Below are 25,310 nucleotides of genomic sequence, written 5' to 3'. Positions count from 1 at the left end.
CAGGGGGACACAGCTGATCTGAAAAAGACGACTGTGTATGATCTCAAACATCCCAGGGATGAAACTGGATCAAGCAACAGGATGGGACTTTGATCTCACTTTGGGAGAGAAATACATGTTTTATGTAGGCATGAGCGTTTTTGAAAGTGTCTGTAAAGAAAGATGCATGTGGGTGATGGTAGGCCACACCATTCTCCCTCATTTCTTGCTGGAGAGCCCCGATTTTGTTTGGCACCATACACATCTAAGTCATTCATGGTAACCCTACTTCCTTGGCTGGCAATTTGTTTAGGAAGGGGTATATGACAAATCTAGCCAACGAGCTCTGAAGAGACGGCTGTTCAGGGTATTCTGGGAAAGATCTTCTGACAAACAGAAACCTAGAAGGAACTACTGCAGCTATCTGCAAGTATGGCAGAAGCCATCCTGGAAACTAAAGCAAAATGCTGAGGATGGGAAAGCAGAGAGGGAAGAAACCTGGTTACTATCACCCCTGAGTTCCTGAATTAACTAACCTGGAAACCTAACTCCAGACGTCTTATTTTGTACTATTTAATAATTTTAAATTGGGTTTTTGTTTCATGCAACTGAAAACACCCCAATCCGAACTGACAGGATTTGGAGAGTAATATTTGAAGATAAGGCTGGTGGGACCAAGAAGAGGTAAGACCATGCAGGACATCAACTCTGAGGACAGTGAGGAAGGGCTTGACACTAAAGGATTTGACATAATGAAATTGGAATAAACATTAAAAAAATTTTTTTTAATAAAAAATAAAAATTAAAAAAAGTGAAAGCAATAAATTGAGAACTTAAAGTAACAGTGAGTTGGGGCACCTGGCTGGCTCAGCTAGTTGAGCATCCAGCTCTTGATTTTGGTTCAGGTCATAATCCCAGGGTTGTAAGATCAAGCCCTGCATTGGGTTCCATACTGAGTGTGCAGCCTGCTTAAGATTCTTTCTCTCCCTCTGCCCCTCTCCCCTGCTCACACACACTCTCTAAAATTAAAAAAAAAAAAATTGTTTCAGGGTGAGTTATAAAAGGTTAAATATTGGAAAGGTCAAGGAAGATAAGGACAGAAATCTGGCATATGGAAATTAACTACTAGTTAGTGACCTTTGCAACAGTAACTTCAGGGTAATAGGGCAAATGCAATACTATAGAAGGTTAAAGAATGAATGGGAACTGAGAAAACATCAGGTTTTTAGGTTAGGACAGTGAGAGTAACATCACAGGCCAGAGAGCTAGCTATGCTCCTGTTCAGGAGTTCAATATGAGGAGATTATGTTAGGGGATGCATGGCTAGCCAGAGTTCTATAGGAGAAAGAACTTTCCCATGACTCTCTTAGGGTGCTTAGCTGGGCCTATAAATCAAACTGACAGTTTAAAGAAGGAAAGCATACCTATTTATTTTAATGTTTTACATGATGTGGGAGCCTTCATATGGAAATGAAGATTCAAAGAAATGTTAAGCCTAAGTGTTTTTATACTAGGTTTGATAAAGAATGGGAAGTCATGAAAAATGACAGAAGAAAAGGGTATGAACTAAGGGTAGTAAACTGAGGGAAATTTAGCAAGGCCTATTTGTTCAGATTCTTTTCTGCATTCCTCTGACTTCAGAGATTAAAATGCTCCTTTTAAAATCCAATTTTTTAAGAATATTAACTGACATGACAAAATGAGTAAGTGTGTAAGTTACTACTAGGTACAGGGGTATTGCATTGAGATTTTAATTTTCTTCTCTTTTTCTGGTTCTATGTTTTCTAAGTTTAACAATTAACTGATCTGATTTCTAATTAGAAAACTTGTTTTTTATTTATTATTTTTAATTTTTTAATGTTTATTTATTTTTGAGAGACAGAGTGTGAGTGGGGGAGTAGCAGAGAGAGAGGGAAACACAGAATCCGAAGCAGGCTCCAGGCTCTGAGCTGTCAGCACAGAGCCCGATGCGGGGTTCGAACTCACGAACCGTGAGATCATAACCTGAGCTGAAGTCAGATGCTTATCAACTGAGCCACCAGGCGCCCCAGAACTTGTTTTTTAGAGTGTGTTGAATATTATTGCTAAGAAAATTTTATTGTTTTCTAATTTATAGAGCTTGGCAATCCACGTGTGCCATGTAGAAGCTGCCATCTGGCATAGCAGAAAGGAAAAGTGAGAGGAGGAACTGCATTCAGCAATTCTAATCTGACCGATGGAGCTTATTATACGAATACTTAATAGAATTGCAAATACCAACAACATTTTCTGTATACTTCTTCTTCTTAAGAAATAATTGCTTGAAAACACAAACACTGAGAATTTTTACATGATTTATTTAATAATAAACCAATTAAAGATACAAAAACGTTTAGAGGCTTCCAAAATTTAAATTTTTGCTTAAATACAAATTCACTCTGTAATATGAAAACATAGAACAAGAGACCTCTAAACATGATTTTTTTCATCTACAAAAGTTTCTCCTTTGCTGTACTAGAAAATTTGCAGAAAACAATTTTTCTTGTGAAATTAAATGTACATTATTTACAGTTGAAAAGTAATCTAAAAACTATTTCATTTCCGAGACTCAGATATATATGTATATTATCTTTGTACGCAACCCCCCCAACTCCCAATAAAAAAATGATCCAAAATATAAAGCAATTATGCTTTTATAGCAACTGACTACTCAGCCAGATGAGCCCAAGGTGTGGTTGCTTTCTGGGCCCTTAAGAAAGAGCCTTGACTCTTTCAGAATGGCAGTACATCATTTAGCACTCAGCAGTGTAAGTTTACTGATGGGCCACGGTACACAGTGGCCTAAAAAGTTAATGAACACAGTATTTAGGAAGAATTCAGATTCATAGCAGATCTTACAGATAACAGAAGAATGAATTTTGCAGGTTGTAGGGCCAGTTATTTTTCTGCAATATGTTAGCCATATTTACATTAAGAAATAAGCTGATAATGTTTTAGTTGATATAACTTTAAAATATAGGAGCTAGAATCATTAAATTTAGAACCAGAAAGGAGCCTGAAGATCATCTCATCTAATCCAACATATCCCTTCCTTTTATGGGAGAACTGAGGCCCCAAAAGATCCAGTGGCTTTGCCCAACATCACACAACTAATTAGCAGAAAAGCCACTCTTAGGCTGATGCTTTTATACTATCCTGCTTCTGAAACAGGTTCAGCCGTATCATGGGCAACTTTCAATTTTTAATGTTGTTTTCTACATCTTCATAGTTCCTTATACAGTGCAACCAACTAAAGTCAATCTAACTGAAATCATAATTTTAACAAAGTATAAAATAGGTGTCTTGCATTTGAAAGGGTCAAGACTTTAAGTTACGCAAATGGAATGAAAATGGTTCCTATACAAATCTCCTGTTGCCTTGTATATAAGTACTGTATTTACAAAAGAATCAGAAAAACTAATACCATGTAAAATTAAAAAAGAAACTTAAAAAATGCTTATGGTATAGCAACTGAAAAAAATCTGAAAAGGATGTCTTCATAGTATAAAATGCCTGTTCCTTCACAATTGAATTCTGAAACATTTGCACAACAAAGAGAAACACTTGGGTACCTTCCCTCATCTAACAAAGTCAAAATTAACTCTAAATTAATATTTTTAACAATTAACTACAAAATTAGGAACATCTGTAGAATTTATCTTAGAATCAGTCTGAATACAACTGGAAATGTTCAATTAAAAAGCAATCATCCATAATTCCTTTGGTATATTAATTAAAAAGAGTTGGGTTCCAGCAATTCATTTTGTTTCACAGCTACCTGAGAGGCAAATCCATTGGAATTGGATACCACCATCACATAAGGCTGTGGCTGTTGCTCAGTCTTCTCAATGTCTTCTTTCAAATGATCTTCAACTTCCTTTTTCTCTACTTCCTGTATAAGAGTTTTTGTTTCTTGAGCTTTGATAACCGAAGTGATTACAGTGCCAGGTGGGTGAGCAACAAGTTGTGAACTTCGAGGAGAAAAGGTCACCACAGGAGTAGTAGCACTGAAGGACGGAGATGAAGCCATACTGACGGTTCCGTTGCAAATGGATTGAACATTGCTAGTAAGTACCTGCTGTACATGGGCAGGGCTCAAGACAATCGAAGGAGGGGAGCCTGGCTTCTGTGACGGCAGCATGACATTTTCTTTCAGTACTGTCATGGGCTGTGAGGATGGAATGGCTTGTAAAATAAATTTCTGAGATCCAGCACCTGATGATGGATCTGTGCTGGCTATCACTGTTGTGATTGGCACTGTCTGGAGTGTTACTGTATGCAAATGCTGATTCCCAGGAGACACAACCACTGGAACTTGGGTTGGAGCCTGTATAGTCCTATTGAGATTATGAAATAAAAGAAAATCAGCATATTCTACACAACTGAAAACTTTTTTAACATTTGAAGTCATTTTGACAAAATATGAGTTATACATTTCAAATGCTACTCCCTGTATTTTCAACACAACATAAACATCATACCAGACCCTGTATTATAATGGAATGTCCAACACAAAACTCTCATGCCATTAACTATGATACCATCTGCTGTACAAAGTGCCACATTAACACAAATGGGGAAGCAATTTTGTTGGGGAAGGAGGAGGATATCAAAATGCTTGGCAAAGAAGTTATTATGAACTGCCTGAAAGAAAATTAGAAATTTTATTTTTTTTTAAGTTTATTTTTGGAGAGAGCAAGCAAGAGCACAAGCATGAGCAGGGGAGGTGCAGAGACAGAGGGAGACAGAGAATCCCAAGCAGGCTCCATACTGCTAGTGCAGGGCCACATGCGGGACTCGTACTCAAATCATGAGATCATGACCTGAGCTGAAGTCAAGAAACAGATGCTTAACCAACTGAGCCACCCAAGCACCCCAAGAAAATTAGGTATTTTCAAACAAATGTATTAGATTCACTCTCATTATTTTTAATACTTGAGGGATAATATCATCCACATGTTCATCCACAATTACCAGATTTCATAGGATTGTAATTGTTTTCAACCTGTTTCTCTATATATAGAGGGAAAATGCTCAATTTAAAAAAAAAAACTCAGTCTTAAATGTATATTGAACAGAACTATAAGAAGAAATTTAATAGTTCACAGTTCATATTGTATTACATAAAACGAGTCATGAATATAATGAACTCATGGGGGTTCTTTAGGTTGGCATTGAGAGCAAACAATAAGGGCAAGCTTTGGCAAAAATAAATGGAAGCATGTTTCAGCAGTTTTCTCAGCTCAAATAATCTTTAACATAAAATCCTTTAATGTACATCAAGCTTACATAAGGTTGTTAATGATATTGTGAGTCAATCCAATTTTAAAAGTTCACTGGTGTGAAAATTATTGTTATGGCCTTTGTTAATATAAAACAAGCACAGCTGAAAACACTCAGCATCTGATCTCAACTGTTTCCTCTTAATTCTATGAAGCTATTATACAGAAGATAGATGACTGCTACTTCAAATGGTCAACAGCTAGGCTGGTGCCCACCACCCAAATGTTAATCATTGCACACAGATTTTTATAGGCAAATTTTATATGTTACAGTTATGTGGCTTGTTACATATGTGAGAAATAAAATTCTGGAGAAAACAAATGGGTTAGCTAGGTAGACATAGGAAAAGAAAACTCAGTGCAGCTTAAGAGAAGTTCAAAGCAAGTGGAATGACACAGGACGACTAGATCCTACCCACTGTGGTAGGATTCTGATTTCCAAGTTCAGATTCCAACCAAGCCGCCTCTGTGACAATCAGTCTAGAGCAGGATGTTAGCAGCTCTTTTGAAGGATGGAGTTAGAGGAGAATATGAGCCGGGTAATGAAGATTTAATAGGTGGACAGGCTATGACTAGAAATAAAGGCCAGATATATTGATAATATTGGCAGGCAAGAAAAGAGTTGGAAGGATACAGAATAACTTTGTGATCCAGGCAGCTTTTCCAAAATACACTGTTCTTCCTTCTTCCCCTTGCCTACCTGAATCAGGGTATCTTGGGTGGGTATCTTGGAGCCTGGGTATATTAACTGACCCTATAGCCAGATATCATTTCTTAAATTAAGGGCTCCCCATGACAAGAGTTCATGGCCATGTACATGTAAATAAGACAGTACATGGCATATAGTAAGCACACAGATAGTATCTATAAATATGTACAGCCTTGCCACCCTGTAAGTTCTATTATCCCCATTTTACATATAAAAAATTAATGCACAAAGAGAGTGAACAGCTTGCATAAGGTGACCAGCTATATAAGAAAAGAGGCCAACTGCTGCAAGACCTTTGTGCTTGCCCGTTACAACACACTGCCACTTCTTCAGTCCCAAATAAATTCAGCTAAAGATGAATACTGTCTTTTCTATCTTTAAACTGTGGGCAGTTACACACCTTTAATACACAACTCCTTTTTCCTCTTTTCCTCATTCAGGTGTGGCACAAGCAATAACGTACTTGGAAATTTTCCATATTGCTAACCAGGGCTACCACCAGACTTTCAATGCTTTTGTTCAAACTAGAAAAAGATATCCTTTTCTCCAAACACCTGACTGTCCTCTGCCGGAAAATATATATACTCATTTATATATATATAATGTAAATATACTGGCTTATTTGAACAAATTCTAAAATAAGTGATTTTCACTAATACAAAAATTCAGAGATTAAAGGGAAAATATCATGCAGTCTTTTCCCAACCACAGAAAATTTTAATTATTTTTTTCTTAGTTAATGATTAAACTGTCAGTTGTGTCTGGTTTATATTATATAACAAAGGTTATGTTACAGCTAACTACTTTATAAAATTTCCTACACTGCTTGTAACCACTGGTATATACTGGTAATTTAAAATTCCTCAAACTTTCTGAGACTAAGAAAGGTATACAATGTAACATTTAGTTCTTATTGCATATCTACTTAGATGTCAAGGAAATGTCATTTAACTGTTATGATCACCTGTAACACCATTAACTGTTAAGATCACCTTTATTTTAGAGATGAGGAAACAGACTCAGAATAGTTAATTAATCCAATTCAATGTCACATCTAATAATTGACAAGGTTGAAGGGCTGGAAAGTTACGCCTATAGTCTTCCTACTCCATTACTTTGCTTTTAAGATAATTTGCACATTATACATTTTTTTGAGGCTAAGTGATTTAAAAGACCCTAAGACAAACTACTGGTGCTTGAATAAATATTACAGAGAAAAAAATTATGTTAGGTTGGTATGTGGACTTGCAAATTTATCAAGGGACAAGTTCAGGAAAATATTTTACCAGAGGTTTACTTTTGTTGTAGCTTCTTTAAATAACATGAAGCCAGAGTCAAAATTAAAGCACATATAAAATTAAAGCAGAGTAAAAACTGAGCACATATACCATAAATCATTTAGAAAAGCTTAATAGATTTCAACAGACATACATGAAATTATGTGAGATAAAAAGATATGAGCAAAGGAAAAACTGAGAAAAGAAAAAACATGTTGTTACTTCATTGTAAATGACTGGTAATTCATGAGAATCATGTGACTCAACAGGCAGGGTGGCAAATCATGAGCTCACTGCTTTGGACTAAACTTCTTCATTAAAACACTGTCTTCACCACTTACTAGATGTGACCAGGTTCCTTGGCCTCTCCTGGCCTTGGCTTCCTCATCTGTAAAATAGGAATAATACTACCTATATCTCATTGATAAGTTAGGATATTAGACATTAATATATGGAAAGCGTATAAAATACAGAGAGTGCTTTGAAAATGTCAGTTCTTATTGATATATTCACTGAATATTCTAAGTCCTATAAATTTTTTTTTAATGTTTATTTTCATTTTTGAGAGAGAGAGACAGAGCATGAGTGGGGGAGGGGCAGAGAGAAAGGGAGACACAGAATCTGAAGCAGGCTCCAGGCTCTGAGCTGTCAGCACAGAGCCTGATGTGGGGCTCGAACTCACTAACCGTGAGATCATGACCTGAGCTGAAGTTGGACGCTTAACCGACTGAGCCACCCAGACGCCCCCCCCCTTTTTATTTAATTTTTAATAATTTTAAGTCCTATATATTCCATTTTCTCTTAGCTACAGATCTTTAAGTGGTCTTTGTTTTTATTAATAAGTAGTTATAAAATTAAGAAAAATGTAGCCAAATTACTGCTATTTTACTTAGGAGTAATAATACGACAGTTATTTAGGAAAACCTCTCTATTCTTAAGAACTGTATGTTGAAATGTTTAGAAATAAAATGTCATAATGATGTCCACTTACTTGACAAATAACCAAGCATGAAAAAGGGTAGAAATAGAAAACAAATAGAGCAAAATGCTATCAACTGTGAATCCAGGTGGATTTAAATATGTGAATATGTGGATTTAAACTGTGAATCCAGGTGTTCATTGTACTATTTCAGCCTGTTAATATTGTGAAATTTTTCATGATGAAAAGTTCAGGTAATTATAAAAAATACAAATAAAAAATAAAGAAATCACTAAATAAGGAAATAATCTAATGAAAAATGATTCTAATAATGCATTAAAATTTCAGAGTAATATGCATAATTTGCTTGAAATTTACTTAACACCTTTTCTTTCTTTCTATATAATGGAAAAGAACAATAGCAAAACCGGAGTAATTATATTCATTATTCATTAACTTTGGCCTTAACACATCCAGTAATTTCAGGGAATAAAATGCATTCCATTAGAGGCTTAACTGCTTTAAAATAAGTAGGATTTTTGAGAGATACAAATAAAAGATACAACCAAATGTGGGAACAATTTTTTTTAAAGTCAAAGGAATGATTAAGAATGTGTGTATATATATAAAAAAAGAAAGTGTGTATATATATACATATAAATAGAAAATGATTTATTCAATAAGGAAGTATGTTTTAAACTCTGAAAAGTTAGTTTTTAATTTCTTCATTATATAAGCAGTACACTTAGAGAACTCATTATTCCGAGAGGAGATAAGAATGAATATATACACTATTTCAAAATAAAATCTATAAATCTGAAGGGGTGTTATGTGATAGAGACTATGTTAAGCAGAAGGACAATGAATAAAATGTGGCTCCTGCAGGGTTACATGTATAGGAGGAGACGAGCATTAAAGTCAACTGAAACACCTGGTTCAAGTCCCAGATTGAGCTGCACTGCACACAAGCAGTCAGCTTTAACTGTGGAAGGCAAGGAAGGAATCATGAGCAGAGAAGTGAGAGCTGGTAGCGGAGCTCCAGAAATTTAACTGCAGTCTGTGTGCAACATGAATCTAACAAAAGTTGCAAGAAAGTAGCATAGCAAAGCTGTGACTAGTAGTCTTATATAACAGGTTGGACTCCAGAGAAAAAATACTGGAGGCAGGAAGCAGGCAGGGAGTCCACAGAACAATCAGGGACCTTAGAAATGAAAATTCGGAAAAGTACACCAAAAGACAGTTTGCAAATCATGGATAAGGAGTGTAATTATAGCATTTTAATATCTAGCACTGAGTATTATTCAGAAATTGACATTCAGAGTAATAAAGTATCCAATACAGTATCACAATTTCATATCCATCAGAGCTAGAGTTCTGTGGACTTTTTTTATTGCAAGGTGGGGGGATTTGTTTTTATTCTCAAGGTATAAAAAAAAGATGCTAAAAAATAACTGAATCACTCCACGAAGGGGGTCCTAGTGATTAGCTTATGACTATTGGATGTTTCCTATTAACACGAATACACACAATGATAAGACGACAGAGCCTAGAAACCAATGGGAGGAATCACGTACTTCCAACTAGATACTCAGTTATCACACAAAACCAATAGGACGTAGAGGAAAATAAAACATTAAAAAGAAAATAGATAAATAAGTACTCCTTTAATAACAGTGAAAGACTGATCCTTCCCGTCCAATTAAAATGGGACAAATGTAACCTTTCTACTCCTTGCAAGTCAATTTTCACGATGCCACAAGTTTAAATGGACCATACAAGGAAGACTAAAACATCTAACTCTGTCTTGACTCTGGGTAATGCTTCTTACCTCAAGATCAACTGAACAAAAATCCAGCATTTATATTCAGGAATATACAAATGTTAAGACTGAAGTCAGCTAATAAAAATAATCAAAGAATCATTTTTATTGTATTTGGACGGGCTCCTATATTTTATTGTAATTCACATTCTGGAAATTCATGACGGTAGAAAAAGAGAATGTTAAAATGTCCATCTAATTTTCTGCCTTTCCTCTTTTTCCCCATTATACATCAATGAGACCAGTCCCAAATGCTGCAAAAGACCAGTTTAAAGCAGACAGGGTTTTCTTGATCAATTTGTTGTTTCATCTTTCCCGGGGTTATGAGATAAATTTGATTTTATTGCTATAAAACTATTTTTCCAACTTTTGCTACTCTAAAAGCCCAAAAAATTAGATTCTTGGCCTCTTTGAACTTTAAAACTGCTCCGTGATAAGATCTTCTCAAGGAGTAATGTTGTTTCTTCGAACTCACTATATTCCAGAAGGTCATGATTGTCAATTTGTGTTAAATTTTTACAGCTTCTGACTTTGAAAGGAAGGTCTGAAACCATTCTCTGGAGTTTCTAATATGTGGATTGCTTCTTGTATGGATCAATCCAATCGTACAAAGGTACAGTAGACTAGACTTAATAGAATAACATCAAGTAATGTCAAAGTTTAAAAACAAGGAATCACTGATAGAATCAGGATTGATGTCATCTGCTGCTGAAAACAATCTGTTGAATAAGATTTCTAGCTTGAAATCAATACAATTTTTATTCTCACTTCTGAATCCTAACGTATTTAACTAATAATGGCTCTCTGGTCAGAAACATCACATAATGAAATGCATCAATAACTTTATAGTTTTCTCACCTAATACTCTGAACGGAAGAATTTAATGTTTCATCCTGCATGCTACTGGTTACGGTTGCTTCTCCTTCTGGGACAGCTTGTACTGGCTGTACTACATGAATAGTCCGGAAGAGCTGGGTAGGATATGGAGACTGTGCGGGCTGCACTGTCCTCAGAACTTCTGATGGCTGTGCAGCTTCTGCAGGATCTTTGGGTTTTGTAGCTTTAGAATTTCCCGGCTTTAGAACTGTAGTGGCTCCTCCTTTTATCCCTGGACTTGAGGATACTCTCGATCTGCTTGCTTGGCTCCTACTTGAAGTAGTTGTTGAAGACAGTGATGGATCTGAAGACTCTATGCTGGAACCTGGATCCTCATCATCTATATAAATAAGATCTTTTGGCATTTCCTTGAACTGATACACCAAGCGCTGACCTTCTACTTTTGCCAGAATACCCCTTTGGTAATAGTACCTATTCAAAGCAGACAATTTTATCAATATTTTATTCAATTAAACATAAATTAAAATGATATTCAACAACATTAAAAATTCCCTAATAACAGAAGTCTCAAGTTGGAAACAAGTGGGAGAAGAATTTCAAAATGAAGGGTAGTTACTTTATATAAGAAAGTATAATTAAACATACTGTTTTCTTTAAAAAAAATTGTTTTTAATGTTTTTATATTTGAGAGAGAGAGCACAAGTAGGGGAGGGGAAGAGAGACAGAGACAGAATCTAAAGCAGGCTCCAGACTCCAAGCTGCCAGCACAGAGCCTGATGCAGGACTCAAATCCACGAACCATGAGATCATGACCTGAGCCAAAGTCTGACACTTAACCAACTGAGCTACCCAGGGGCCCCTTCTCTCTTTTTTTTTTTTTTAGTGTTTATTTATTTTTGAGAGCGAGACATAAAGAGAGAACACAAGCAGACAGGGAAAGAGAGAGAGGGAGGCTCTCTGGAACCTGGAAGTAGGCTCCAGGTTCCAAGCCGTCGGCACAGTGTCCAACATGGGGCTTGAACTCATGAAATAGCGAGGTCATGACCTGAGCCAATGTTGGACGCCCTGCTGACTGAGCCACCCGGGTGCCCCAAACACATTCTTTTCTAAATATATATAAAACACACATACTTACATAGAAAAACCCTTATTGCCAACTAAACCTAAAACCAGTTCTGATGAGGAGATTGTTGATAAAGTATATGGATTATACAGTGAACTATCTAGTTCACTTTTCATCTCCCCTTCTTCCAACTTGCCGGAATACTCAAATCTACTACAAACCTCAAGAATTTAGGGGCTTTGTGTGGCTCAGTTGGCTAAGTGTCTGACTTTTGGTTTCAGTAAAGGTCATGATCTCATGGTTCACAGGCTGGAGCCCTGCGTTGGGCTCTGTACTGCCTTGTGGAGCCTGCTTGGGATTCCGTCTCCATCTCAGAGAGCAGGAATTAGAGCAGGGAAGGAGCACAGAGGGAGACAGAGGACCCAAAGTGAGCTCTGTGCTGACAGCAGACAGCCCATAGTGGGGCCTGAACCCATGAACCCTGAGATCATGACATGAGCCAAAGTCTGACACTTAACCAACCGAGACACCCAGGCACCACGATGATTGCTACTTCTGGTAAATCTTTCTCAAATAGATGTGTATCTTGAGAGAGAGACAGCACAGAAAAAACAAACTAATAGTGAGCTTAAGAATAAAATGATACCCTAGTTCAAAATTTCACAGTATCTAACATTATTCTTGAAGCATTTATTCAGGTATATAGATCATATCTGAGATTTACATTTAAAATCTTGGGGCGCCTGGGTGGCTCACTCAGTTAAGCATCTAACTTTGGCTCAGGTCATGATCTCACAGTTTGTGGGTTTAAGCCCCACATCAAGCTCTGTGCTGACACTCAGAGCCTGGAGCCTGCTTCGGATTCTGTGTTTCCCTCTCTCTCTACCCTCCCCCACTTACACTCTGTCTCTCTCTCAAATAAACATTAAAAAAAAAAATTAAAGAAAATAAATAAAAATGCACCCTCTTATTAAGTACCTGCATTACCACTATTTGTTAACTTTGTGCTGAATTCAAGTTTAATGGCTCCAAACATATGACTCCTGTGGTCAATTTAAATTTCTGTTGATGGTTTGCATTTTTTAGTCCCTTTATAAGGAAACTGTCTGTTATTTGCATGAAAAATTTTTTTTGAAGGAAAACATTTTCCTAGATTGGAGTCAGATTTCAATTTAAATACATACTGATTTTTTTTTTTTTTTTGAGAGAGAGAGAGACAGAGAGGGAGGGAGGGAGGGAGAGAGGGAGAGAATGAATGCATGCATAAGGGGAGGGGCAGAGAGAGGGAGACAGAGAATCCCAAGCAGGTTTGAGGTTCCGCACTGTCAGCACAGAGCTTGACCTGGGCCTCAAACTCAGGAACTGTGAGATCACGACCTGAGCTGAAACCACAAGTCAGATGCTTAAGCAACTGAACCACCCAGGCACCCCTAAATACATACTGATTTCTGTAAGTTGTGTGGTTTTAGTAATTCAATAATAAAATTCACCATTTTTGTAATCCTCTAACTTTTTAGAAGTTACCTACTTTGTAGTATTTAGGAAATAATATTCTTAACACAACGAACTACAAAAGCTTCATGTACCTGAGAGCTCTTCCCATGGTCTCGTAATTCATGTCAGGTTTGTTTTTGTGCTTTCCCCACAACCTGGATACTGCTTTGGAATCTACCAGTTTAAAAATGCCTTTTTCTCGCTGGGTCCATTTGATATATTTAGGACAAGTAGCTTTGTCCTGGAGCAGTGCCAGTAAAAACTCCCAAAGATAAATTGTGTTTCCTGAAACAAAAGCAATTTCTGTTGTACTGATTACAATTTCATTTGAAAGAGAAAAATTAAACACAACTAAAAGTCTTATGTAAGATGTCTGGACAGAGCAATCTTGGCAATTAGATTTCTGATAACTTAGGGAGAAAAAAAAACACTTTGAGAGGAATTTTTTCTTACCTCTTTAAGAACCATTACCTAAGAAAAACAGTGAAAAAGAGTTGTACAAAACATTCAATAGTTGTTCTTTTTATATCAAATGGATTGACCTTAATTTTTTTCATATTTGGGCAGCAGTTATGAAAATATGAGAACTTCAAAACAGTATTATAAAGTGTCTATGAACTGAAAGGCTAACCTGGCTGAACTCTCCCAAGAGACTCATTATTAAATGAAAGGACACACAGGTACATAAAAAAATCTCTTGAATGGAAAAGTGCCAACTGTACTTTATAAGCATGTGGTAGCAATAAGATCCATTTCAATAAGTCAAGAGAGCTGGTAGTTTTTCCTTACAAAATGCAGATATTTTAAAGCAATGTGTTACTTGACCTATAAGTATTACAAGGAAATTATAGTACTTACCCTTACCATCTTTATTTTTCTTCTTCACAGATATGTTCGGCGTAGTGGCTGGGGAATCTGGTCGTGGAGGTTTTGTTTTTCTCCCTGAAAACAGAACAGCTCTGTGTAAGTATTTGCCCTCAAAAGTGAAAGAGAATGAACAATTTAGCTGTTTATAAATGCTATTTGGTCATTTATCTTAAATTTTAATGCTTTATACATGGATCACACATAATGGTCTCCTAAATGCTATTTACTCAAAAGGAAAATAACTTCAGTGAAATTTTATCATTAGCATAGGTTAGAGCACAAACACTTTATGTATATATCAGCTCATTTATAAAAATGAGGTTAAGTTTAAAACATTATATCTTGTCTTCGAGGGAACAAAACTGACAGTGCTTTCTTAAAATCTGGGGGAACATTCTTGACGTTGATAAGACTGGGGCTCAAAAAATAAGCCATACAAGTTTGTCTGTTGGTTACATAAGCTTTTTATGGTAGGAGAAATTGACTTTTAGCTTTTCTCACATCTGCATACACGTAATTCTCAAATACTAGAAACGTCCCAAAACTTTAGAGATAGAAAAATATGTGAGGCAAAATTTTGGTGAACCACATAGTCTATTTTTATTTTCCTATGTATTTTTAATCATCTTATTTTTCTGTATTTCTTTTAATTCACACAAAACAGTTTTGCACATTATATAAATTATAGTTATGCTTCATTCAATCTCTAAACAAGTCCATTCCAACAGTGTTAAATGTAGTTTGTGCAACCTTAGTCTGGCTCAACCAACTATTCTAAAGCCTTGTTTGTGATCTTCTTTTGCCATTTCTCTAGGAACACAACTTGGTGGCAATGTTGCCTGAGATTTAGGTTGAGATGATCATGCTGTCCGAATAGATTACCATTCTATACATAAGAAACCAATGAAGATTAAGCATAAATGGACACCTTAGTTAGCATATTTTGTCCCAACATTCTTCAGGCTCTATCTGGTCTAGGTCACAAGGGTAAATTCCGGATTAGTGCAATGTAGAGCAAGAACTTAGAAGAACAGAATTCTAGAGATAAAGTCATTAGGTTAGTTAAGAACACATCCCCAAGCTGAATAGGAAAAACTTCTAAAGGTGCATAAGAGGATCAAAAACAGATCACTTTTGAGGAGCCTGGGTGGTTCAGTTGGTTAAGCATCCAACTCCCCTGCTCTCACAAAGTCACTCTTCAGGCCCCTCTCAATGCATAAATATAAAACCTAGTCAGCCAGGTATCGTGACTTCCATCACTGCAGGAATCTGCAGAGAACAATTCATGAGGCAGACACCTCTGGGTGACCACGTTAATGATAACAAATACTAGAAGTGAAGATATTAGAAATATTAGTTAGCTCCTATCCCTCCTACCCTCTTATTTTATGCTTTCTATTTACATACCTTTTCTGATATCATTTTCTTCTTCCCACTGTTTTCACCACTAGTTTCAGTCAAGACAGAGACCGTTAGTAAACCTATCCAATACCCATCCTTTCCATTGGCTTCCTTACTATTCAAGATGGCAATGTGCACAGCTTCATGTGAGTTATACATTAGTTGGGTATAGAATTTTTGGTTGACAGTTATTTCTTCTTAATACTTTGAAGATAGCCAACACTCCCATCCTCTACTGGGAGCTTCTAAGCTGCCAATCTAAAAATCAATCCTCTTCAAGTTTCTCCTCTGGTTAGTTCGTTCTTTCTTCTTCTTCTTTCTTCTTCCTTTTCTTCTTTTTTTGGGCGGGGCGAAGGGAGTGCTGTGTTTTGCATTTTTTTCTATAATGTATTTAGATCTGGACTTCTTTTAGTTATGCTACTCAGGATTCACCATGCTGGGATGTCACTTTGGAAAACTCTCAGTCATTACCTTTGAATACTGCCTCCTCTTGCTCTACATATTCTCTTTTTCTGGACCTTTGATCAAACATGTAGACCTTTTCATTCAATCCTCACATCTCTGACTCTCATGTTTTTTATTCTACATCAGATCTATACTGGAACTCATTAATGCTTTTAAACAGTGACTAATCTGCTGTTTAACCTATATATTATGTGTTCTACTTGGTTCCTTATGACATCAGTCTTCCACTATTAATTAGGATGTTAGTCTTTCACGTTAAAAATAGCTTTACAAAGTATAACAGATATACAATAAATTGCATATGCTTAAAGTCTATAAGTCGGTATCTTCCAACATGTTTTTACCTGTGAAATCATCACTATGTTCAAAACAGTGAGCATACCCTTCCCTCCCAAAAGTACTTTGTACCCCTCTGTAAGCCTTACATCTTACCTCTCCCACTCTGCCCAATCCAAAGGTAACCAACTACTCACATATTTTCTGTCATTATATATTAGTTTGCAGTTTGCACAATTTTATATAAATAGAAACATATATATTAAAAAATCTGGCTTCTTTCCAAATTGGCATAATTATGCGGAGATTCATCCATTTTTGTTGTATGTATCAATAGTATACTCTATTTTATTGCTGAGTGTTACTTCATTGTACAGGTATACCACAAATTTGTTTATTTAATCAGCAGTTGATAGACATTTGGGTTGTTTCAAGTTTGGAGATATTATTGCAAAGAAAATTGCTAAGAACATTCATTCATGCATACGTTTTTCTATAAACATATGGCTTCATTTATTTTGGGTAAACACTCAATAGAAGAATGGCTGGGTCACATGTTAAGCATGCATTAAATGTTTTAAGAAATTGCCAAACTGAAAAAAGAAAGACAGAAAGACAGAAAGAAAGGAAGGGAAAAAAGAAAGAGAAAAAGAGGAAACAAAGAGCGAGCCAAACAAACAAAAAAATTCTCTATGCAGTAAGGTGGGGTAATCATAGGGCTCACCCTCATTTGTTTCCTGTTTCTCAGAGATCACTTGCTTTTGTTGACTGATATCCACTTTTTAATAGCACTTTTTCATACATTTTGTCTGTATTTTCAAGTTGTTTAAATAGGAAAGTAAATCCAGATTCTGGAGATTTTTTAATTAAAATTTTTTTCCAGCTTTATTGAGATATAATGACATATAATTGTGTATCTTTAAGATGTACAATGCAATGTTGTGATACACTTCTATGTTGTAAAATGATTACCACAGTAGGGTCAGTTAATATACCATCACCTCACATAATAATTACTTAGTTGTGGGGGTGTGAACATTTAAGATGTTAGCAACTTTCTCTATTAGCAACTTTTAAATATACAATACATATTGTACTGTTAACCAAAGTCACCACGCTGTACATTAGGTCTCCATACTCATTTTATACCTAGAAGCTTATATCCTTCATTGACATCTCCCCATTTCCTCCTCCTAGCAACCATCGTTTTTCTCTCTGCTTCTAGGAGTTCGGCTATTTCAGATTCCACATGTGAGAGCACACAATATTTGTCTTTCTCTGACTTATTTCACTTAGCATAATACTCTCAAGGTCCACCTATGTTTTTTAATGTGCAATGAACATGGGAATGCAGGTATTGTTTTGATATCTTATTTTCATTTCTTTTAAATATATGTATCCAGGTGTAAGATTGCTAGGTCATATGGTTATTTGTAGTTTTAACATTTTGAGGAACCTCCGTGCTGTTTTCCATAGTGGCTGTACCAATTTACATTCCCACCAACAGTGCACAAGGGTTCCTTTTTCTCCACATCCCTGCCAATACTCATTATCTCTTGCCTTTTTGATGACAGTCACTGTGACAGGTGTGAGGTGACAGCTTATTGTGGTTTTGATTTGCAGTTTTCTGACAATTAGTGATGTTGAGCATCTTTTCACGTACCTATTGGCCATCTGTACGTCTTCTTTAGTCTATTCAATGTGTATTCAAGGCCCTCTGACCATTTTTTAATCAGTTTTTTTTTTTTTTTTGCTATTGAGTTGTAGGAGTTCTTTATGTGTTTCTGACTGAATATTAACCCCTTATCAGATATATGGCTTGCAAATATTTTCTCCAATTCTGTAGGCTGCCTTTCATTTTTTTGATGGTTTCTTTTGCTGTGAAGAAGCTTTTTAGTTTAATGTAGTCCCACTTACAATTTTTTCTTTTGTTGTCCCCAAATCATTGCCAAACCAGGTTCTGTCATTCCATGTTGTATGGAAGAAGACATTCCACCCGGTATTTTTTAACAGTCTCATTCTTTGACTTTGTTTTTCATTCTTTTGCCTTAATAATTGCAGTCATAGTCACTGAAAGTTCGTATTTGATAATTCGACTGTCTTAAGTTCTTAGAGAAGTAATCCTAGACTCATTCTATGTCTTCTGCTTCTCATTCAGGAATTATCTTCCTTATGTATTCCTTAATACTGCAATGTGAGCTCACCTCAACTTTATTTGTTTTATTTGCTTTATTTGAGGAAATTCTGTGCAGCTCAGGTTAAATGTAGGACTTGCCAGAGCAGTTTTACAAGAGCTTTTGCCTGGTACCCCAAAGTTATTACCAGCCTGGGTACACTTTTATGTTAATTATGTTAAGTATGGCTGGGAATGCACAAGTGCCTTGGACATCAAGACTGACATAACGTCTCAGCCCTTCAGTGTCAGTTCATTCTTAGTGTTTCTATTTCCCTCTTCAGTTTTGGTCTTGGATTTACCCTTACTTTTATGTGAAGTTAAGTTACTGGGTGGTTGGTGATTAACCAAGATATTAAACTCAAAATATTATACAAGCTGGAGTAGAATCAGAAGGCAATAAAATGGAAAGAGTGTCAGACTTTAGTATGCAGATATGGTCCTAAATTCGTGAAAAGTTAAAAACTCCCTTTAAAATTTAAATCTAATTAAAATCTAACATTTTCCTCTTCAATTACTTACCTGTTGATTTCCAATTCATTATTTTTCCCACAGGAATCTTATATTGGAATCTATGCTAGTGATTTTTCTAACTATGTCCTTTGGAAGGAAGCTAACTTCCCTTACACCAACCTCTTTCTGAGTTTGGATAAAAGGGTTTAGATAAAAGGTTGAGGCTTTAATTTTTTATTGAATCTAATATGGAGATATACCTTTTATGTTTTGTACCCTCATTTTTTATTATGTGAGTTTTAATTGGTGTAGAAATATCCTTGAATAAACATTATGTTTAGATTCCACTTCAAGACTTGACTGTTTGCCCTAAACAAATTAACCACCCACCTTTCTTTCTCTTAGGTTGTTCTGGCGACGATGTTCCTGGTGAGTGTGCATAGGTCTCTTGAACCTGCTGAGTTTCCACCACTTCAGGAATCCCATCTAATGTGACGGATACATGGGTGATTGGGGCAACAACAACGTCATCTTCAGATGAACTAAATATATTATTATCTAATGGAAATAAAATAACTAATTATAATCAACTTTGTATTATCAAAATAATTTCATCACATAATTTCCTGTTTCTATGAAGATTAAAGTAGAAACAAAATCATGAAATCTAGTCTCTTTTTATTTCTTCTGTCCTAAATCAGACACTCTAAGTCAGACCAGGCTTGACAGGACTAATTCAATGCCTTCTCTGACTTCCTATCACCAGTCAATCTTGTTTCTCTTCTCCATTCTTCTCATTGCTGCTAAAGTTATTCTCTGAAACCCAAGTCTGGTTTGACCATATTATTCATTCTATAAAACTTTATATGCTGAAAATTAGAAGAAGAATAAAATTGACTTATTTTCCCATAGTTTACAGGGGAAAAAAGATAAGAAAACCCAAACTCCACAGCATGCCATGTGAAGCTTGTACAATTTGGATCAAACCTACTTTTCCAATCTCATCTCCTGCCTACCAAGAAGGCAGCTATACCAAAGCTATACTTCGGCTAAACCAAAGCATTTTTATCCAAACATTTCTCTCTTTTTTACAGGTCTGTGTCTCTGGCTCAACCCATTCTACCTTGAATGCCCTTCCCTATCCCCTCTAGCCACTAAAAGCTTATCTTTTATATCCCAGGTTAGAAAATTCCTTCCATAAAGCCTGTCTCTGATATTTCCAACCAGAGTCCTCTTTCCTTCCAGAACATGCTGCTATCCCTCCCATGGCCTTTATTTTTGGCTTTTACAGTTATTTACATAAATATCTTCAAAATTAATCTGTGAACTGGAGGAAAAAATAGTATCTGTTCATTCGTATATCACATTATTGCCTAATGCATTGTCATGCATACAGAAAATATTCAACATCTTAAACTGATTTAGTAATAATTGACTTAAATTAATAAATTAATGAGTTTGACTACTTTCTTGTCAGAAGAGCTCAAAGGAGAACATGGATTTAGAAATAGATGAATAGGGGCACCTGGGTGGAACAGTTGGTTAAGTGTCCAACTCTTGATTTAGGTTCAGGTCATGATCTCATGGTTCAAGATCGAGAGAGGAAATCAAGCCCCGTGTCAGGCTCTGAGCTGACAGAGTGGGGTCTGCTTGGGATTCTCTTTTTCCCCTCTCTCTCTGCCCCTCCCCTGCTCACATGTGCACACACATTCTCTCTCTCAAAATAAATAAATAAAATTTTAAAAAACGTTTAAAAGAAGATCAATAATGTGGCAGTGAATTTTCTGCCATGACGTGTTAGAAAATTTTTCAATGAATTTTTGCCTATTCACTAGTGAATACCTATAGAGATCACTAAATTATAATAGTCTGGGCCATAAATACCCTAATACTTCTACCAATGAGGTTAAGAGAATAAATTCTGCAAAATCTGCTGACGACTAAATACTTTTTTATTCCTGAAGATCTCACTCTCCAATTTTTTTTTTTTTAAAGTCTTGTTTACCTGAATACTTTAGTGAAGGTGTCTCAACTAATACTGTACCCTAAAATGTGCTTGGGACACAAAAAATGTAAAAACCTAATCTCTGGTCTCTTGGTATTTACCATCTCTAATAACAAGCAATGGCAAGAACAAGTTTTCAAAGTATATTCACATGAACAAACCAAACACATGAACACTCACTTATTCGTTTTTCATCCAACATAGGGCCAGGAGAATCCATATTGAGGAGCGCCTCAGCAGCCTCGATTGTTTCAATCGTCTCATCCCCATTATGACAGGAGGCTTCAACTACAATACATTTAAAGAAAACACAAGTTAGCTATAAGACATATATTGCTCTAAAACACAAAGATGTCTTGAACCTGGATACATCACTTAATACTTCAGTTTATGTATACACTTTGTATCAACAAATAAAATCTGTACTGAATATGACTCTTAAGTATTTCTCTACTTCTTTTTCTTTAAAAAAAAAATCACACAAGGGGTGCCTGGTTGGTTCAGTTGGTAGATCATTAGACTCTTGATCTCAGGGTCGTGAGTTCAAGGCCCCATGTTGGGCTCAGAGATTATTTGAAAAAAATAAAAATTAAAAAACTATAAAATAGAAATAAAAAAACTATACAAGATATGGGGTTTTTATTACCAAACAAAAACCTTTTGCAAGATGCTGAGAGGTAAAGAATAAACAAAATAGAGCTCACATTCTGGAGGGAAAGCACTAGTTGTTTCTGTGATAATTCTTATTTCAAGAATAAATAAGATAGGCACGGACTTCAGTAGAAAGGGTCCAGGAATAATAGCCAGAAATCTCAGATGTGCCACTAAACTAGTATGTCACTGGGCAAGTCATTTTGTGCCCACAGATTTCATATTAGAACATGACTGAGTTGGTATTCGTAGGTCCCTTTCAGCTCTACCACTGACTTCAATACTCTTAGTTAACTAACAGGAATGAACATGGGTCTGTTAATCTCCAACTCTTTTCCCATTCTTCTATGACTGAATTGCTACCATCTCTAAAAAGTTTTAGTCATAGTCACATTATTAGGATCTAACCACCCTTTGATAATTAGTATTCTGGCACCATTCTCCTCTAGTGTGTACTGTAGAACACTAATTCCCCGGCTGTGGATTTGACCTAGACCAAGTATTTGAATGTTCTTAAAAAACATTAATATGTAAATGAAAATTTAATCCAGGGACATGCTAGATACTTGACACATCTCTGAATCCCAGAAAGAAGTCCAAAATAGTTTCACAGTGAATTCCTGGATGGCTTTTAGTCACTTAGCTGTAGCATTAGCACCAAGAAAATACATAAAGAGCTATAAATGCCTTCTTTTCATGGATAAATTCAAGATTCTTGAATGTGATATTCATCATCCAACATCTCTTATACCTCCTCCTTGCTATATTCCCCCCTCAATATCTGTGGGAAAAATCACACATCACTTTTAAGTTTGTATGTGTATGTATGTATGTGTGAATATATAATCATGACTTTCAGATTCAGGGTTGGATTGAGAGTATGTAACTTGATTAATAAAAGCCCTTTAATTTTACACAAGATTAAACAGTAAATATTAAACAGTAAATCTAAACACAGTACTTGAAGTAAAAGTTCTTTGTTCTCAAATGAATGAAAGTGATAACTTACACACTGTACTACTCTATTCCTATTCAATTCAGAGAAGCAACAAAATCATCTTCTTTTTTATTAATGCTATAAACAGATTTTTAAGAAACTGATACGTCTTTGAAATTTAGCTTAACTTTGCATTAGAATATTATATCACTTATTATCCTAAATATTTCTGAACCAGTTCATTTATCTTTAGATCAAAGATCTTCAAGAACCTACAAAATTCTTAACTGACTCCAAGTGCCTAATTGGCAATATTGAATGCCTATCTCTCTTGAACAACTGTACTTGGAAATGTGGAAGATGCAATAGTATCAGACATGACCTTTTTCCTTGTCTACTGGAAACGGTACTCAGGTACTATCTAAGAAAATAACAAACTGATTAATTTTGTGGTACAGAATAGACTGACTAGAGGCATATACACTTATAGGCAACATATATCCTTGTAAGTTAGGAAAGTTTTCTGAAGAGATGGCCCTAAGCTGAGTCATTTAAGACAGGATTTAAATATTTTGAGAGGAAAAGAGACAAATTAAAGCAAGAATAAAGTAGAAGCAAGGGCATTAGAATAAGTATTACACATTCAAAGAAAATGAGAGAACTAGTTAATGCCATTATAAAAGAAAATGTGCAACTGCTAAACACTTATAACAACAGCAGATTAGTTAACTTGCTTTTATACATTAATTTGATTGACTGCCTTCCCAAGGAGGAATGGGAATGGAAGGGAAAAACTGCTTGAAGAAGCAAAGAGCTGGGACAATTCCTGAAAGATGAATACAAAACAAAGAAGTTCAGGGTCATAAACTAGTCAGCTCCTCTCAATATAGGAAGAAACTCCTAACAAAGAATATTTTGTCTCATAAGATAATGGTTAACACTGGGAGTCCCCACAATCTGCCAAGCCAGAAGAGAAAATATGGAAGATGTATCTGCAGAATTCCAAATTTCAGCTAATATCCTTAAAACCAAATATCTATAGGTCACATGGAAGTCAAGGAACAAGAAGATAGCCAAAATAAAAAGAGGCAGGATTTTAAAATAGCTTTAAAAAGCTGTTTTCAAAGGCTTTAAATTTCCCAAGTGGTCACATTTCTGAATTACTACAAAAAGGATCCAAGAGAATCTGAATAGATTGTTGGCTAGTTTTTTAATTCTAAAAGTATATGTCCTTTTTACTTTCGGGTCAAGATGCACAAAACTTCATTAGGAGACCAGTGACAGATAGAGACTATAGTCTTCATTAGGAAACTATTTCCCCTGATTGTAATGAAAAATAAATCAATTAAATTTTACTGCCATATTCTATAAATAGAAATGCTTAAAAGTCCAATTCCTCCATAGTAGTTAAAATCAGAAAAGATAAATACCTCACAAACTCTAGCAAAGTGATTAAAAGCAGAGCACTGTAACACCTCTTATTAAAAACTTAAGTGTCAGGGCACCTGGGGGACTCAGTAGGTTGAGCGCCTGACTCTCGGTTTTGGCCCCAGGGATGTGGGCCACAGATCAAGCCCAGCATAAGGCTTTGTGCTGAGGTGTGGAGCCTGCTTAGGATTTGCTCTCTCTCTCCCTCTGCCCCTCTCCCGTGTGCTCCCCCCAAGTACTGTCATGCATGTGTGAAAAGCTCTCTCTCTAAAAACAAAACAAAACAAAACAAAACAAAACAAAACAAAACAAAACAAAACAAAACACCTCAAGCCTTCTGAGGGCACCTGGCTGGCTCAGTCACTAGAACACATGACTCTTCATCTCAGGGTTGTAAGGTTGAGCCCCATGTTAGGTACACAGATTACTTTAAAAAATAATAATAAATATAAAAATGTAAGCCTCCTATTTAAAATCTTGTAAATTTAAAGCTTAATAAAAAGCATATTATGGGTGCCTGGGTGACTCAGGCGTCCGACTCTTGATTTCAGCTCAGGTTATGATCTCAACAGTTAGTGAGTTCAAGCCCTCCCTCCCCTTACCCCTCCCCCCCCATTCAGGGCGCTATGCTGACAGCCCAAAGCCTGCTTGGGATTCTCTCCCCCTCTTTCTCCGTGCCTCCCTTGCTTGGTTGCACTCTCTCTCTCTCTCAAAATAAATAAATTTAAAAGAAAAAAGAAAAGAAAAAGCATATTACTCCCTTTGTCAAGGCTTTGAAATTCTATGAATTGAGGAAAATGAACTACTAAAAGTAAATTTTTAAAAAATCCAGCAAATAAGGCACAAATAACTCCATAATTAATTACCATCTTCCAAATATTTATATAACTAGATATTTAATTACACAAACAAGTATAAAACAAGTTTGCTGGGTAGATGAAAATGATATAATTAGTTTGTATAATAATTTAATTGCCTATTAAGAAAAAAACAAGAAGAATTTCAAACCCTTTGTTAAGCTTTTTCTAATAAAAAAAATTAAAACATATACAAAATAGAGAAAGTCATATAACGAACCCATGTATCAAGAGCCCAGCTTCAATACTTAATAGCCAATCTTCCTTCACCCATACCCCCCAGCCTAAAACACACACACTGGATTATTTTATTCTATTCTTAAAAATTTTTTAATGTTTATTCATTTCTTGAGAGACAGAGAACATGAGTGGGGAAGGGGCAGAGAGAGGGTGGGGGACA

At 35.8% G+C, this 25,310-nt stretch overlaps 1 protein-coding gene across 6 annotated transcripts in view; it reads right to left on the bottom strand.

Moving 5' to 3' along the window:
- Window positions 1–2,292: 2,292 nt before the first annotated feature.
- The window catches only part of ELF1 (E74 like ETS transcription factor 1), a 108,094-nt gene continuing 85,076 nt past the window's right edge, over window positions 2,293–25,310 (bottom strand). For 4 of the 6 annotated variants that reach the window (XM_027064949.2, XM_015085432.3, XM_053216144.1 and 1 more), the window contains exons 4-9: window positions 21,218–21,325; window positions 19,423–19,590; window positions 14,256–14,339; window positions 13,490–13,682; window positions 10,862–11,311; window positions 2,293–4,334 (exon numbers count right to left, since the gene is read on the bottom strand). In XM_027064949.2, coding sequence (XP_026920750.1) covers window positions 3,731–4,334; window positions 10,862–11,311; window positions 13,490–13,682; window positions 14,256–14,339; window positions 19,423–19,590; window positions 21,218–21,325 — 1,607 coding nt within the window. In that variant the 3' untranslated portion in view covers window positions 2,293–3,730. The remainder of the gene's footprint in view (window positions 4,335–10,861; window positions 11,312–13,489; window positions 13,683–14,255; window positions 14,340–19,422; window positions 19,591–21,217; window positions 21,326–25,310) is intronic. The other 2 variants (XM_053216145.1, XM_027064951.2) reach the window with 2 other exon arrangements.

This window comes from Acinonyx jubatus, chromosome A1, assembly GCF_027475565.1.
Source record: "Acinonyx jubatus isolate Ajub_Pintada_27869175 chromosome A1, VMU_Ajub_asm_v1.0, whole genome shotgun sequence".
In the NCBI taxonomy this organism is placed as follows: Eukaryota; Metazoa; Chordata; class Mammalia; order Carnivora; family Felidae; genus Acinonyx; species Acinonyx jubatus.
Note: the sequence above shows the minus strand (reverse complement) of the source record. Positions and strands in the feature narration are given on the sequence as shown.